This window comes from Grammomys surdaster, unplaced genomic scaffold (genome assembly GCF_004785775.1).
Source record: "Grammomys surdaster isolate TR1022 unplaced genomic scaffold, NIH_TR_1.0 203, whole genome shotgun sequence".
Classification (NCBI taxonomy): Eukaryota; Metazoa; Chordata; class Mammalia; order Rodentia; family Muridae; genus Grammomys; species Grammomys surdaster.
Window position 1 is genome coordinate 2,405,999 of NW_021604648.1, and position 16,303 is coordinate 2,422,301.

At 45.7% G+C, this 16,303-nt stretch overlaps 1 protein-coding gene across 1 annotated transcript in view; it reads left to right on the plus strand.

Moving 5' to 3' along the window:
* Positions 1-2,149: 2,149 nt before the first annotated feature.
* Uvrag (UV radiation resistance associated) overlaps positions 2,150-16,303 on the plus strand; it is a 239,871-nt gene continuing 225,717 nt past the window's right edge. Inside the window, exon 1 of the mRNA XM_028770684.1 lies at positions 2,150-2,463. Coding sequence (XP_028626517.1) covers positions 2,347-2,463 — 117 coding nt within the window. The 5' untranslated portion in view covers positions 2,150-2,346. The remainder of the gene's footprint in view (positions 2,464-16,303) is intronic.

Genomic DNA, 16,303 nt, shown 5'->3' on the forward strand with positions numbered 1-16,303 from the left:
AAGGGCTAGGGAGATAGCTCAGTTGGTAAAGTGCTTTCTGGTCAATCACCAAGATCTGAGTTCCAGCCCCAATATCATAACAAAAAAGCTGAGCATGGCAGTGTGTACCTCTAATCCCAGATCTAGGGAGGCAGAGACAGGAGGATCCACAGGGCTCACTGGCTAGCCATCCTGCACTACTTGGTAAATTCCAAGCTAATGCGGGACCCCCATATTAAAAAAAACAAGGTGGATGGCTCCTGAGGCACAATACTTGAGGTTGACTTCTGACCTCTGCGAGTGGACACACACACACACACACACACACACACACACACACACAAACATGTACACATACCAATGCACACAAACATGTCCACACACACAAACATGTGCATATACTTTGTTTGTTTTTGGTGATAGGGTTTCTCTTTGTAGCCTTGGCTGTTCTGGAACTCACTCTTTAGACCAGGCTGGCATTGAACACATAGATCCACTCGCCTCTGCCTCCAAGTGCTGGGATTAAAGGCATGTACCACCATGCCCACCTGTACATAATTTTTTCATAGTGCTAGGGATTGAACCCAAGGCCTTGTGAATACTCGGCATCTACTCAACCATTGAGCTATATATACGTCCTCCCACTCAGTAAAAGATTTTAAATCCATCTATTATATGTTGGGGTCTACATGGGCACATATATTGGCCCACCTATCCCCCACAATGACACCAACACTATTCAACACATGGATAGACAGACAGTGGGGAGCTGACCTGCTCAGCAACAAAGCTAGAAAGTGGCAGTCAGAATCTCAAACTGCCTGCTTCCTGTTGTGTCTGCCTCTCTGAACACTGTGTTCTTTCAGCTATAACAGTCCAGGTGGTGGAGAAATTCACACTCTTTGGGGATGGGGGAATCAATATCTTGCAAAATGACTCAGTGCTACTTATAGAAGCAATGGCTATAGCTGCTATTATGGTCAAAGAAGTCTTCAGGGAAGGGAGAGCATTTGAGCTGTACCTTCATATTCATTTCTCTAGTCTTTGCAAGCAACGGGGATCCAGGGATGAATCAGACAAGGTCCTTTGGTTGAGGTATTCACGTGTGCACGTCTGAATTGGGGGAGGCAATGTGGCTGCAGTGTGTACTAAATACCTATTAAAAGACGAAGTGGTGGCACACTCCTGTAATCCCAGCACCTGGGGAGCTGAAGCAGACTGAGCTACACGGTGAGTAGCAAATCAGACATATCTGCCCCGCCCTCCCCCCGCCCCCCGACTCAACCACCCCCGGCTCGCCAAGCAAGTAAACAAACAAAGACAACACAATAGAATTAGCAGGTCGGTGGTAGAGTTAAGTTTCCTAGTTCAGAGTCCCAGAGAAAGGACTCCTGCCCTAGCTGAAACAGGTTGGCTAAGCAAGCGTTAGTCACAAGCAGTAAAAGCTTTCTAGGCAGATCCTAAACATCCCACCCGCAGAGGTAAGACAGTCTCTTGGCTGGCTGGCACACTTTGTGGCTAAGCTTACTAGTTACAGAAGCTAGAAGGGACGTGGACCTGCAGGTCTGAGTGGATCTCTGAAGATCTGGTGGACTGCCCGATGGATGTCTGGTCTCAGTGATCGCTGCTCGGTGGCGGCTCCTCCTCTCAGTCATAAAGCACGGCTTTTTTGTACGTGGATGAGAACACTTTGGGAAGACAGACCATCCATCCCCACTCAGCTGGTGCCAAGCCGTCCCCGCCCTCCACTGGAGGCTCTGTTACCATAGCAACTAGGTTAGGGCGGAAGTAGCTTAGAAGACTTAAGTCTCACTAATCAGGTGACTCTCCAGACTTCTGCACGTGACACGAGATTCCAGGCGCGCGCTCTACCTAATCAAGACGCCGTCCCTATTTCACCGACAACTGACAGCGCTCTAGAGCAATAGCCCACGAGGCTCCCCTAGGAGACCCCACCCCTCAATAGTGAAAGGGCCAATTAGGCTGAGGCAAAGAGAAGTTACGCCCCAGGTTTCGCCCGGGTTTGACAGACGCAATTGAGGCCATCCTAGAGTCCCTCCGCCCCTAGTCATTGCGGCTGACGACGGACGGACCCGCTGCCCAATAGCATGTCCCTTGGCCGCCGCTGGGTCCCGCCCTCTCATGAACGGAACCAATGAGCACGCCAGCTCCGGGCCGTGGAGGGGTTGCACTGCGGTAATATGGCTCTTCCTTAGCCAGCGGCGGTGGCCAGCGCGGGCGCGGAGCTGCCGGGGCTCTCGGGTGCCCGGTTTCTAGGCTGTAGGGACTCGGCGAATCACAGCTCGGGAGGCGGCGGCCGATGCGGGAGGACTGCCTACCTAGCCGCTCGGCGGCCCAGGGGTCCAGATGAGCTCCTGCGCCTCGCTCGGGGGCCCGGTGCCCCTGCCACCCCCGGGCCCGTCCGCCGCGCTGACGCCGGGTGCCCCCGCGCGGGCCCTGCATGTGGAGCTGCCGTCTCAGCAGGTGAGCTGGCCTCGAGCCGGGGGACGGAGAAGGTTGTCGGGGTTCGCGGGGCTGAGGAGGGCTGACAGGAGGACACCCCCCGCCCCCGGCCGTTCCCGCGCTCAGACCCCCGTATCCCTCCAGGAAGGCGCCGGGGAGCTCTGCCCTGCCGGCTGCCGCCGCGCTTTCCCTCCCGCTCCTGCGCCGATGAGTCGGTTTTCTGCACTTATTCTTAGCGTTTCGGGTGCTTCCTTCCGCTCCTCCTGAGGAAGGTATTTGGGACGTCGGGGTTTCCTTTCCAATCTCAGATCCTCATGGCACTCTCCACTCCCTCGGGTGAGTGTCTGAAGGAGGATTTGGAGTATATATTCATATCTTGGATCTTACGTGTGTGTGTGTGTGTGTGTCGGGGGATAAGGACAAGAGAACACTGACTTTGGGGGTCTGACAAAATTCATGGCAACACCCGCCTAATCAGTACATCTTCCACTGCCCTCCCTCAGTCCCTCTGGGGAGACTCTGCAGGAACCTTAGCACTGAAGAGGACCTGGAGAAACTGTCAGTCATGGAGAGGTTACCGAGCTGGGTCTGTGCAAAGTGATCATTGAATCGTCATAACTCTATGAGATAGCTGTTTTTATTATCCCGTTTTTTCAGTTCCAGGAACAAGCTTGCCCACTGCCTCCCTGTTAGTGTTTCTGGTGGGGCTGGATTTCCAAATACAGAGTCTGACTCCAGCTTGTGCATCAGCAGCAATAGTTTGCTTTAGACTTGAACAGCTGCTCCACCACGGTCCACACAGGACAGAGCAAGCTCCCTCAGACCCTTCCTGTAACTTTCCATCCTTGCCAGAGACAGGAAGGAGCCACACTGGAGCGCAGAGGCTATGGGAGAGAGGGCCAGGCATGGAGTGGATCTGAATGTAAAGGAAAGAGCGATGTTGCTCCCCCCACCCCCAACCGGGTACCCCAAGCAGCATTAACTGCAGAAGCAAGGCTCTGTGGTAGGAGAGGATGTAAAAGATCAGAAGGCATGTGCCCTGGTTTTGTAGTGCCATTGGAGAGGGAGTTTGTGGAGAATTTTAGGAGTTGGAAAGGAATGAGGCTTGTATTGCGTTTCGAGGTCGTGGGAGAGGAGTCTGTGGATTGGGCATTAATGTGAATTTTTGTATGTGTGGGAGGTGGAGTGTGAGGGGCCTGCTGGAAGAAGCAGTAGTGAGCACTGTTGGAAGCAGCCTGGAGAAATGGGCGTAGTTTAGGGGAGCTTTGAGAGCAAGTCGTGTTGGAGAAGAGAAGGCATCATTTCCTGACTAGAGCTTGTTCTAGTAATAATGGCTCACAGTTTAGAACTAGGAGAAATAATCCAAGCAAAGTGCCCATGGACTCAATTCAGCTCCGTTTGTTAGTGTTTGTCTCGTTTCTGGATTGGTGTATAGTGTCCTGAGTGTGCAGCTGGACCCTGCATGAGCACTTGGCATGCTATTAACAGTTATTTCTGGGAGTGTCATCCTTGAACTGTGAGGCAGCCTATGTAACAAAATACATTCCTTCTGTAGTTGATATTAATTCCACTTTCTAGACCAAAAATGCACAAGTTTGGGGAAACAAATATATTTTAAAATAAGCATTTTGTTGACTAACATATTGATTTAGTCTATAATACAAGTTCCAATAGTATTGGCCTCCTTCTACCCTATCTGCTTCTAGAAAAGATTTGAGTTTGCCCAAGGAAGCCCACAAAATTATGGATAAGATGTATGGCTTGTCTTTTTAAAATTTAATTTATTATTATTTAATCAGGGTCTCATAATAAAGCCCTTGGGTATCTGTATCTTGGAACTCACTATGTAGCCTAGGCTGGCCTTGAACTCATAAACACTTGCCTATGCCTCCTAAACTTCTGGGAGTGATGGTTGGGACTCCTGGCATGTGCCTCCATGCCTGGGTTAGTTTGCCTTTTTTAAATTTACATACCTAATCTGGAAACTTTCTTTTCATGGTTGACGACTAGCTATGGTGAGCCCACTCCTCCAATGTGACCAGTGCTAAAGATCTTTAGTGGTCTTTGTTTCTAGGCCATCAGCATTTAACTGTTATTTATTCAAGAAGTCATCCCATACTCTGAAGCTGTGCTGCTCGTTCCTCTTTGGTTGGTGTTTGTCATTATTTAGTCAGAACAGCCTCATCCAAGAGGAGCGTGCTGTAGTTCCTTGGATTTAGGAATCTCAAGATAAAACATTTATTTATGTATTTATTGTGGTAGAGATGTTTACCTTAATATTAAGTGAGAATTTCTTTCCTCCTCCAAAGCTTCCTAACCCCATTCTCAGATACTTGAAATGCAGACATTTTTAGAAGTTTTTAGTGATTATGTTGTTACCCGTTTTGGAGATCACATGTTCCTTTAAGGATTCATAAAAAGGGGGCTGGAGAGAAGGACCAACAGCTAAGAGTGTTGGCTGTTCTTTCAGAGAACCTGGGTTCAATTCTGAGCACCCACATGACAGCTTACAGTTGACTGGAACCTCAGTTCCAGGGGACCCAGCACCCTCACACAGACATACATGCAAGCAAAATACGAATGTGCAGAAATAAAATTAAAAAAATAAAGAAAATAAAACATTAAAAAAAGGTTTCATAAAAGGTAGAGTCTTTTAGAAAACGCATTCACAAATACACACGAACACCTAATCTTGCACGAGGCTTTGGTTTCTTTGATTTAAATGGAAGACCTCATATTGAGTGTTCCTGACTTACTTAATCTTTTTTTTATTTACAAAAATATTGCACAATTTAGCTATTAGACTTTTTCTTGGACTATATATGTTCATAGCCTACTTTTTTCCTCTGTGTATGTGTGTTTGTGTGTGTATGGCTGCACATGTGTTCGGAGGGCAGTGGATACCTTCTCTGTCATCTCTGAGACACTGCCTGCCCCTTTTTTTGGAGACAGGGTCTCCCCTGCCCCCCCCCCTTGACTCCCTCTGTTGAAAGTAGGGATTATGGACTATTTCTAGCAGTGCTCTGTCACACAGCAATGGGGGGCTGTGTGGAAGGATCTCTGTGTACATGTGATGTTCTGTAGGGTAAAGTTAGAGCAGTGAAAACACAGCATAGGTAGCGTGTCGGTGTGTGTGTGTTTTTATGTATTATTTTGAGACAGGGTATCTCTACATAGTTCTGGCTGGCCTGGAACTCACTGAGTAGACTAGGTTGGTCTCTAACTCAAAGAGGTATGCTTGCGTCTGCAGGTAGAATTAAAGGTGTGTACCACTACTCCCCAAGTGTGTGTGTGTGTGTGTGTGTGTGTGTGTGTGTATTTAAAACCATAGGAACCTTCGTATTTACAGTTCTACCATTATAACAGAGCCTACTTCTCTACATTTTTGCCAGCTTTAGACATTTTTTTTTTAACCTGGTTTTATTGATTCAGACCACATATGTGTGCATATACATATACACAATGCATACACATGTCTGTATTTGTTATTTAAATGTGAATTTCTTTTTTCTTTTTTTCTTTTTTTCTTTTTTTTGGTTTTTTGAGACAGGGTTTCTCTGTATATCCCTGGCTGTCCTGGAACTCACTCTGTAGACCAGGCTGGCCTCGAACTCACAAGCTAACCTTGCCTCTGCCTCCCTAGTGTTGGAATTAAAGGTGTGCATCATCACTACCTGGCTAATATTTTAAAAGCTTCATTCACTGCCTATTGGATAGTATATCAAACACGTGGTCTCAGTTTTCCTGCCCAGCCTTATGCATTTTTGTTTGTTTGTTTGTTTGTTTTGTTTTGTTTTTTGAGACAGGGTTTCTTTGCGTAGCCCTGGCTGTCCTGGAGCTCACTCGGTAGACCAGGCTGGCCTCGAACTCAGAAATCCGCCTGCCTCTGCCTCCAAAGTGCTGGGATTAAAGGTGTGTGCCACCACTGCCCGGCTGATTTTTATAGTCTTAATCTTTTTTTCTTGTCTTTTTTGTTGTTTGTTTTTGTTTTGAGAGAAGTGGGTTTGGAGCTACTAGCCTTTATCATCTTCTTCTTCTTCTTCTTCTTCTTCTTCTTCTTCTTCTTCTTCTTCTTCTTCTTCTCCTCCTCCTCCTCCTCCTCTTCCTCCTCCTCCTCCTCTTCCTCCTCCTTCTTCTTTATCTTTGTGTACATGTGCTTCCGTTTCTGTGTGTGTGTGTTAGGGAGCATAACACTAGGAGGTCATAGGACAGCCTCAGGAGTTGGCTTCCACCATGTTTGAGAAGGAGAATCTTGTTCTCTCTGTGGTGCATGCTACGCTTGCTATCCTGTAAGCTTCAAAGATTCTCCTGATTTCTGGATTACAGTTTCTGGATTACAGGCACATGGGTTTCCTAGCCTGGCTTTAGGTGACTTCTAAGGACCTGAACTCAAGTCTTCTCAACATTCAGGGCAATGCTTGCCCACTGAGCCATTCTCCTGGTCACAACCACCACCACCACCATCACCACCACCATCATCATCATCAAAATCGTAGGATTGAACCCAGAACCTTGCACAAGATAGTGAAGTCCTCTGTTTTCTACTGAGTTGTGGCTTCAACCTTCTACCTTTTTTTTTTTTTTTTTTAAGACAGGGCCTCATTGTATAGCCCTGGTTGGCCTGGAACTCACAGAGACCTATCTGTTGCCCTAGTGCTGGGATTAAAGTTGGATACCACACACCCAACCCTTTTCTCAATTTTTGTTGTTTTGTTTTGCTTGTTTTTGTTGTTTTTTGTTTGTTTGTTGTTTTGTTTGTTTTGTTTTTGTTTTTGTTTGTTTGTTTTAAGACAAGGTGTCATTAAATTGCTCAGGCTGGCCTTGAACTTGATCTGTTGGTCAGTCAGGCCTTGAACTTTAAAAAAAATTTTATTTAATTTTATACATGTGAGTATTTTGCCTGAGTGTATGGACATGTATCAAATGTGTGTCTGGAGGTTGCAGAGTACAGAAGAGGGAGTCAGATCCTCTGGAACTGGAGTTACAGTTGGCTGTGAGCTGCCATGTGGGTGCCAGGAATTGAACCTGGGTCCTCTGTAAGAATAGTAAATGCACTGAGCAGTGATGGTGCACACCTTTAATCCCAGCACTTGGTAGGCAGAAGCAGGCGGATTTCTGAGTTCGAGGCCAGCCTGGTCTACAGAGTGAGTTCCCAAAAAAAAAAAAAAAAAAGAACAGTATATATATATATATATATATGAACAGTATATATATATATATATATATATATGCTGGGATTAAAGGCGTGTGCCACCACCGCCCGTCGTGAAGTACCATTTTTATCATAGCAGATGTATATATACACTTTTTGTCTCCGTGGATTTGAACTTTGGTCCTCACCAGCTGAGGCGTTTCCTTCCTTGCCATTCCTGCCCCTGCCGCCTCCCCCCCCCCAACACTGCACTTCTGATATCAAGTGTGGGAATTTCCCCAGAACCCTGTAGTCCTCCAGGGGGTACCAGTATCGTGACCTATAATTAAACTTGAGACTAGCTACCTGGAGTTAGTATCTAGTCCATAGGTTAAAGGCTCAGCCCCACCCCCTTGCCCTTCAGATGCTAATCTGAAACCTGGGCCTTCCAGAACTTCTGGCCAATTGGCTATAAATGTGGGGTATTTACAACCCCATAGGTTTGGTAATCTACTAGAGTGGCTCACAAGGCCAGGAAAACCTTTCAGTTTATCGGTTTATTGTAAAGGAGATGGGGAGCAGCCAGACAGGAAGAGACTGGTTAGGAAATAGGGCGGAAGGAGGCTTCCATGTCCTCAGAGTGAGTGCCTACCCTCAGTGATTCCTTCAGTCATCAGCCTGTCTCTCAGGTGAGTGAGGCTGATAGTTCCAGCCATCCAGGAGCCTGCCAAGCGGGACTAGCAGACTAGAAGGTGCTCCCAGAAAATGGTCTGGGTTAGGAACCATGTGACACCTAAACCAGGAAAGAAGATTTCCCTTCACACTCCTTGCTGGGCAAATTAGAAGGTAAAATGCTGTGCCAGGGACTGAAGACCAAGATGAGTGTTTCCTACACAGGTGGTGAGCAGGCAGTGCTGGAAGGGCATCCAGCTGGAAGCCTGCTTGTGCCACCCCACTCCTCTCCACTGTGCTCCTGGGGACCCTCTGTGTCTCTCTGTGAAGGGCATACTTAAGGAGTGGGGATTCTTGCTTCCTCTCCCCTTGAGGACTGGAATCTACATTAGTTGCAGTGCTTTAGTGGGCATTCCAGTCCTTTTGGAGATGAGGAACCTAGGGTCTCAGTAACTTTCTCAAAAGTCACAGGAAGCATCCACTTAGGGACTGTCATTCTTGGCCACCAATTCCCATTTACTGTAGCCACCCACTCCAACAGCATCTGCCCCTAGCAACCTGTTGCTTATGAAGTGGTAACTTGGTATTTAGTCACTTATGCGACTTTCTTTTTTTTTTCTTTTTTTTTTTCGAGACAGGGTTTCTCTGAGTAGCCCTGGCTGTCCTGGAACTCACTCTGTAGACCAGGCTAGCCTCGAACTCTCAACTCAGAAATCCGCCTGCCTCTGCCTCCCAAGTGCTGGGATTAAAGGCTTGCGCCACCACCGCCCTGCTTATGCAACTTTCCTTAAAGAATTTGCTAGCTTACAGAGAAGAGTAGATAGTGTCTTAGTTAGGATTTTACTGCTGTGGACAGACACCATGACCAAGGCAAGTCTTATAAAGGACAACATTTAATTGGGGCTGGCTTACAGATTCAGAGGTTCAGTCCATTATCATCAAGGCAAGAGCATGGCAGCATCTGGGCAGGCGTGATGAAGGAGAAGCTGAGAATTCTACATCTTCATCTGGAGGCTGCTAGCAGAATACTGGCTTCCAGGCAGCTAGGACTAGGGTATTAAGCCCACACCCACAGTGACACACCTACTCCAACAAGGCCACTCCTTCTATAATAGTGCTTATCCCTGGCCCAAGCATATACAAACCATCACAGATAGGATTGAAACACTGTAACAAACAGACTGAAGCAGATGGAATGTAATGTAGTTGCCAGTGGCATGTTCATTCCACCTTATGTACTTGTGATTATCATATACTTTTTTTTTTTTTGAGACAACTTCTCACTATAAAGCCTAGGCTGGCCTTGAACTCAGAGATCCACCTGCTTCTGCTTCCCAAGTGCTGGGATTAGAGGTGTGCACTATCATGTCTAGCCATATATACTTGCTTCTTTAAAGCCAATTTATGTTTCTTCCTCTTCCTTAGTCTGTTGTGTTGTAAGATCAGGGCAGCACAAAGGGCAGCACAAAGGACAGCCGGATTGTATTGGGGACAGATGCCTTGTGCAGCACAGTGCTCTGACCTGGACCATTATTCTGTCCATAAATATTTACCAAATGTCTTTGACTCAAAGGAAAGAAATGCAGTCTATAGTTATGTATCTGTAAAATAAAGGCACTGAAACTTCTGCGGGATTGACCATGTAACAAGACCGTGAGGGAGCTTTGGATGCTTCCTGTTGGCATCTTAAAGTCATTATTTTACACAACAAAATGCCATCAGGAACTTAAGTGCTTTCTGTGTTCTAATTTCTTTGTTCTTCCTGTGAAAATGTTTAGTTTTGCTTTAAAAGGAAAAGCTATGTTCTTACTTTGTGTTTAAAGATTTCTTCACAGGATCAGTTCTTAGTTCTGAGGTAGAAAATCCAGAAGTGAAACTGACTGGAAATAGGGCAGAATTGAAAGTTGGGCCTGCTGTGTGCGGCTGACAAAATTTACATCTCACGGTTTCCGGATGTGTATTTTACTTTTACTTATTTATCTTTAAGACAGCTCCAGAAGTTCTGGAACTCAATCTGTAGACCAGGCTGGCCTTGAATGCTTAGACTCTGCCCCCCAAGAGCTGAGATTAAAGGCATTCACCAACCAGCATAGTGGGCCACAGATGTGTATTTTTAATACAATATGCAATTCTACCTGCAAGCCAAGACATACTTCTGTGGCAGACAAGAAATCTTGGTAATTTTTAGTGTACCGGGATATGATGAATTATAAAATGGGAGTTAGTTTAGAAAAATTAAAGACAAATCTGTTTTAAAATAAGGTTGCCATATTGGTGCTGGGAATCAGCCTGGGTCTTCTGCATGAACAAGTGCTCTTAACTACTGTACCCTCTCCCCAGTCCCCCCCCCCCACCCCTCTTAACTACTGTACCCTCTCCCCAGTCCCCCCACCCACCCCTCTAGTTTGTAGTTAATATTGCTGTCCATCTGTAAGGTGGAAATTCAAGTTTTGGAATAGTGGAATTTTACAAATATAAAAAATCTGATGTTCTCAGAGGTGAAACTATTTGCCAGGCCATGAATGTGTTCCAGAGACCTCAGAGACTGTTTAACAGAGCTCTAGGGTGTGTCTGCCTCTCCAGCACTGGGTCTTCTCAGCTGGTCAGTGCGCACAGAGAGCCTGGCTCTATAACTCCTCTCTAGGCTTTGACATGGTGGTCCCCCAGCTTTGTTTGACTTCAGGCTGAAACTAAAGTAGGGCTGAGGCATTGTTTTAAACTTCCCTTCAAGGGCAGGGCTGAATACTCACTCTGCTCCTGCCCCATTCATGGTATAAACCAAGGAAACTGAAAGAAATGCCCCTCGGCCTCCAGGGCTGGTCTTCCTGTTCTGTTTCTGGTGCTTTATCAAGCCTGTCCATTTTTGAATATTTTGAATATTCTTAGGAACAACAAATTCTCTACCTCCTTAAGTTTCGGAAACAGCAAACATCTGGTGACTGTGGTTTTTCTCCACGCCAGCAGTTTGATTCTGTGTAATATTTAGCACTGATTGCTGTAGACGCTAGTTGTGATGTTATTAGACATTTTATAAAAATGAAAGCTAGCAACGTGTGTTTACCAAGGCTGAGATAAGTAGCCCTGAAGTTGAGCATTAGAATTCAGCAGTCAGCGGTGCATGGAAACAGGCAGCATTTCTCCATGTTATGGTGGTTAGAATATCCTAAAAGATGTGGCCAGACCTTTTAAAATAACAGGATATATCAGGAAGCTGAAACTAGTGTCTACCTTTGGTTTTAGTACATAGGTTCTTGAGTAAGTAAAAGAGGGAACAAATGAAAGAAATAGGGCGTTGGGCTTCTGATTTGTTTTTCTGTGAAAAACTTGGTGATCTTTACCATGTCTGTAGTTTGTGTGACTAAATGTTTAACTTTGAACTCTTAAGTAATTCAGTTGTTTATTTTAGCCAGTTCTGCATGCTGAGTGGGAAAGCCCGACTGGGGGCCATTTCTCCAGTAGATATTTGTGAAGTGTCTTCTGACTGTGTGAGCATTGGACCTGAAGAGGAATGTCTTCACTCTGCCAGCCAGACTGTGCCTTTCAGAGGATAGGGATTATTTTCTTCTTCAATTCCAAACATTCTTTGTAATAGAGCTAATCTAGAAAACCTTTAAAAAGTCTTAAAAATGAAAATAGTTTTGTTTAGACTTATAAGGAACATTTAAAATGTCCCTTTCGAAAAGAGGAAAGTCCTTGGGAGTATTGTTACTGCTAAAATGTTAACATGCTGGCGCATGAGGGGCCTTCCAAGCTTCGGTTCATAGACTCAAGTGTGGCAGGCTGGTGGTCTGTGGGTACCCATGAAAGGTTGGGTGCAGTTACAGAACCATACTGGTTACTTGCGTGTTGTTCACACAGGAAGTTATGTTGGGTTTCTTTTTTCATGAAGTGACTAAACAGAGTTTATTCTATGTGGAAGATTTTCAGGACAAATAGGAAAATAAAGAGCCAGCTGCCTCTTTACTCTGTTATCTGTCAGAAGACACCAGCTAATTATTAGATTTGTAGAACTGCAGAGTTTCATTTCTTTTTAAAACAATACTTTAAATTACATATTTATTTCTGTGCCTCTTTGGCGGTCCTCGGACCACTTTTGTGAGTCACTTCTCTTCCACCATGTAGGCCATGGGGACTGGACTGGTTGTCAGCCTCTGTGGAGACAACCATCTTGTCCTTTTTTCCCCTTTTGGTTTTTTGAGACAAGGTTTCTCTGTGCCCTGGAACTCTGTAGATCAGGCTGGTCTTGAACTCAGAAAGATCTGCCTGCCTTTGCCTCCTGAGCACTGGGATTAAAGAAAGGTGTGTACCACCATCACCCAGCTTCTTGTTTATTTGTTTGTTTTGTTTTTAGATAGAGTCTTACTTTTCAGCCCAGGCTGGCCTGAAACTTACCATGTAGTTTAGTGTGGCCTCAAATTCCTGTCAGCCCTCATGTGTCAATCACCTGAGTGCAGGGATAACAGGCCACTGTTCCCAGGTGTTGTTGCTCTATTGATTATAAGACTGAGATCCAGCTGAGGGAATTCCCCCCACTTTGTCCTACTGACTCATTCTCTCAGAGTCGATGGTTTTCCTGACTCTTTGGTTCAGTTCTGCAGCTGTCTACCTGGAATTAGTCTTAGATCCTGGAAGTTGAAGTTGATCCTTACAAAACTTCTGCTTCAGACTGCTGTTGCAAGTCTTGGGCTGCCTATACTTCCAGCTGTGAGCCGGGAGCGCCCATCCCTCTCACCCAGGGTTCAGTGATTTGCTGCAGTAGCCCCTGGGACTCAGCAAACCAGCTTACTCACCATTATGGCACACAGCATCAGAACTCCAATGGTAAGGTGTGGGGAAGAGTCTGGGTTGTGTGACCTGCTAGGTATCCCACCCTTCCAGTGACCCCACATGCTCATCTCAGAATCTCCCGTGTCCATTACTCAGGGTTCAGGGTAAAAATGTTACTCAGGCATGCTCGAGTAAACATAGTCCTTGATGCCTCCAGTCCTTTTCCCCGTTGCAGGTCAGGGCTTGGGGTAGGAAGTTCTTGCTCTCTAATCATGCCTTGTCCTTTTGTGCCGAAGCTCTCTGTGGTTTATATTTCAATTTAGTTAGTTGATTGTATGTCCTTTGCAGTTCTCTGCGGCTCATATTGCAATTTAGCTAGCTAGTCCTTTACAGAATATCTCTTGTATTGGCTTTCTGTTACATAAAAAAAGAAGAAAAGAACAATCAATCATGAAAAGGTTTGGCTTTTGGAGATTTGGAGATAGGAGGTGTCAATCCATGACCTCAGTGCTTTGCCCTTAAGGTGAAACAGCCTGGGCTCTGTGAGCACAGCAACACAAAACTGTCTGTTCTGACTGGGGATCCCAACATCCCTTTCAGGGTGTATGCCCTGAAGACTCCTGCTAGATCTCAACTCTTAAAGTTTGTCACACTTCCCAATAGTGCTACGCCAAGGACCAAGTCATTAACACACAGGCTTTTGGAGACGTTCTAGACCTGGTCTCTGGTTCCCTTCAGTTCAGGATCCAGCTGCTATCAATTTATAAACAAAGAACACTGGCTTGACCTTTTAAAAGTGTCGAGGCTAGGGATATGGCTCAGTGGTAAAGCCCTTGCCTAGCTTGCATGAAGCCAGTGGGTTCAGTCTCAGGAGAGAGAAAGAGAGAGAGGATGGGAGGGAGAGAGGGAGGGAGGGAGAGAGAGAAGGAGGGAGGGAGGGAGGGAGAAGAGAGGGAGAGAGACAGACCGAACAACTTCGGATACTACCTCCTGTTGTTTGGCATGGCGGTGCACATGATCCTAGTACTTGGAGCTTTTTGATTTCCTTTTGCAGTAATGGTATTCAGAGGTGTTAGCAAATCACAAGGAGTTAGGAGATAATAAAACATTCTGGGACTGAAGATAGCACTTGTTTAGTGAAGCTTGATTAGAATGAGAGAACAGGAGGACCTCGCTACGGAAAGGAGCGTGGGCTAAGTTTCTAAGAAGGGATGCAAAAGGAGAATGGAGAAGTCAAAGTTCTGTCCTAGAAATACCAAGTTCCCGCGGTAGTCTCTGCCTGGGATCAGCATGTTCATGTTAAATGCGTCTCAGTGCTTTGAACCCTCTTAAGGAATCATCTAGAGCTTGATAGTAGGACCTGAACTTCTGTTTTCAGAAGTTGATACACAGGCAGGAGAAGGAAGCTGCTTCTCCTACTGTGACAATAGCTTCAGGGCAGTGAATGAAAGATGTCAGAGGAAGAACCATATGCCTGCGATGCTAAGAAGACAGTGGATGGACATGGCTGGCTATTACAATTGGGTAGAACACGTGAAACCTGGAAGGCCCAGAGGCCTCACAGGTTTTGAGACAGGGTGTCTGGGGGCAAGCTTGGTGCACCCCTCTGGGAGATGAGGCCCAGCTTCACCTTTGCTTCTTACTAACAGTGTGAAGTGAGTAGCCCTTTGCTCTGATCCAGGCTTTCTCATTAAAAAATAAGTCTGGATGCTGTAAATCTCTGCTTCGATTGAAAATGCACATCTGAAGTACCTGGTGACACAGTTAAAATAAGGGCTTTGCTTGAGTAGGTCAGTACTGTGCTAGGACCCGAGGGTGCATGTTGAGCGCATTCCCCTGGTGGTGCAGGGTCCCCAGGCTTAGATGACTTTCAGAGCCCTCTCAGCTCTGCAATTCTGGAATTCTAGTCATTGACTGTTTCCGAGTCCGAGGTCAGTTTTCCTTCTCCTTTCTCATCTGTATGAAGACAGATGAATTCTAGTCTGCCTTTCCTTCAGTTGCAGGTCTGTTTACCATTGTCACTGACAGCCATGCCCCTGACGCCCCCTCCCCAGATCTGTCAGCTCATTTTCATAAAGTTCTTCACTGTTTTTGCAGAGCTTTCACTGCTGTTGCTTTATTCTCCAACAAGCCACATAGGTACAGGGACAGAAATGTCTACACTCTGTGGGGAAGGACGCAGCCAGTGGTTTGCTCACTAGTGAGTACAGAACAGCCCTCAAGTTCAGGGTTACTGTAGCTAGAGCTCCTTTCACTGTGTCACACTTATGCAGGCGATGGCTGTTACATATGTCTGCATTCAAAGATTTATTGTAAGGGGGCTGAAGAGATGGCTCAGCAGTTAAGAGCCCTGGCTGCTCTTCTGGAAGAACTGGGTTCAATTCCCAGCCCCCAACAGGGTAGCTCACAACTGTCTGTAACACTTAAGATCTGACACCCTCACACAGACATACATGCAGGCAAAACACCAATGCATGTAAAACAAAAATAAACAATAAAAAAAGATTTATTGCCCCACCTTCCCCCCTTTTTTTTCTCTCAAGATGAAGTTTCTCTGTTTAACCTGGCTGTCCTGGAAATAGTCTTGCTTCGGTCAAACTCACAGAGGCCCTGCCTTATACTCCCCAGTGCTGGGATGGAAGGCCAGTTCCACGACTTCCTGACTTTTTTCTTTTTAATGTAAATTTATTTTTCACTTAAAAGTAGGAACTATATTCCTATGCTTTCTCATGTAAAATGTGTATGAGATTTTGTGTACTGTGTGAGGGTACAGTGTGTGGCCCCATGCTCCTCCTGGGGAAAGCAGTGTTAGTGTTTATTTAAGCCTTTCTAGCAATTACAGCATTGTCTTCTTTTCTCTCCGTGAAGCACAAATGACAACACAGGCACCATACAAGCTACTGAAGACTAAGGTCGTCTTGACTATTGTTTCATCGACACCACATGATTTGTTCTTCACGGCAGTGCACTATCTTTCACTATTAGCATCCATAACTTAACTACCAGTGGATATATTTGATGCAGGTTTTCTCTGATACCAGCCATACTTTATTCTATTTGCATTAGTTAGCTTCATGTTACTGTAACATACTTAAGATAGTCAGCTTACAAAGAAGAGTGGTGGCGTACGCCTTTAATCCTAGCATTTGGGAGGCAGAGGCAGGTGGATTTCTGAGTTCGAGGCCAGCCTGGTCTACAGAGTGAGTTCCAGGACAGCCAGGGCTACACAGAGAAACCCTGAATTGGAAAACCAAAAAAAAAAAAAAAAAAAAAAAAAAAAAAAAAAAAAAA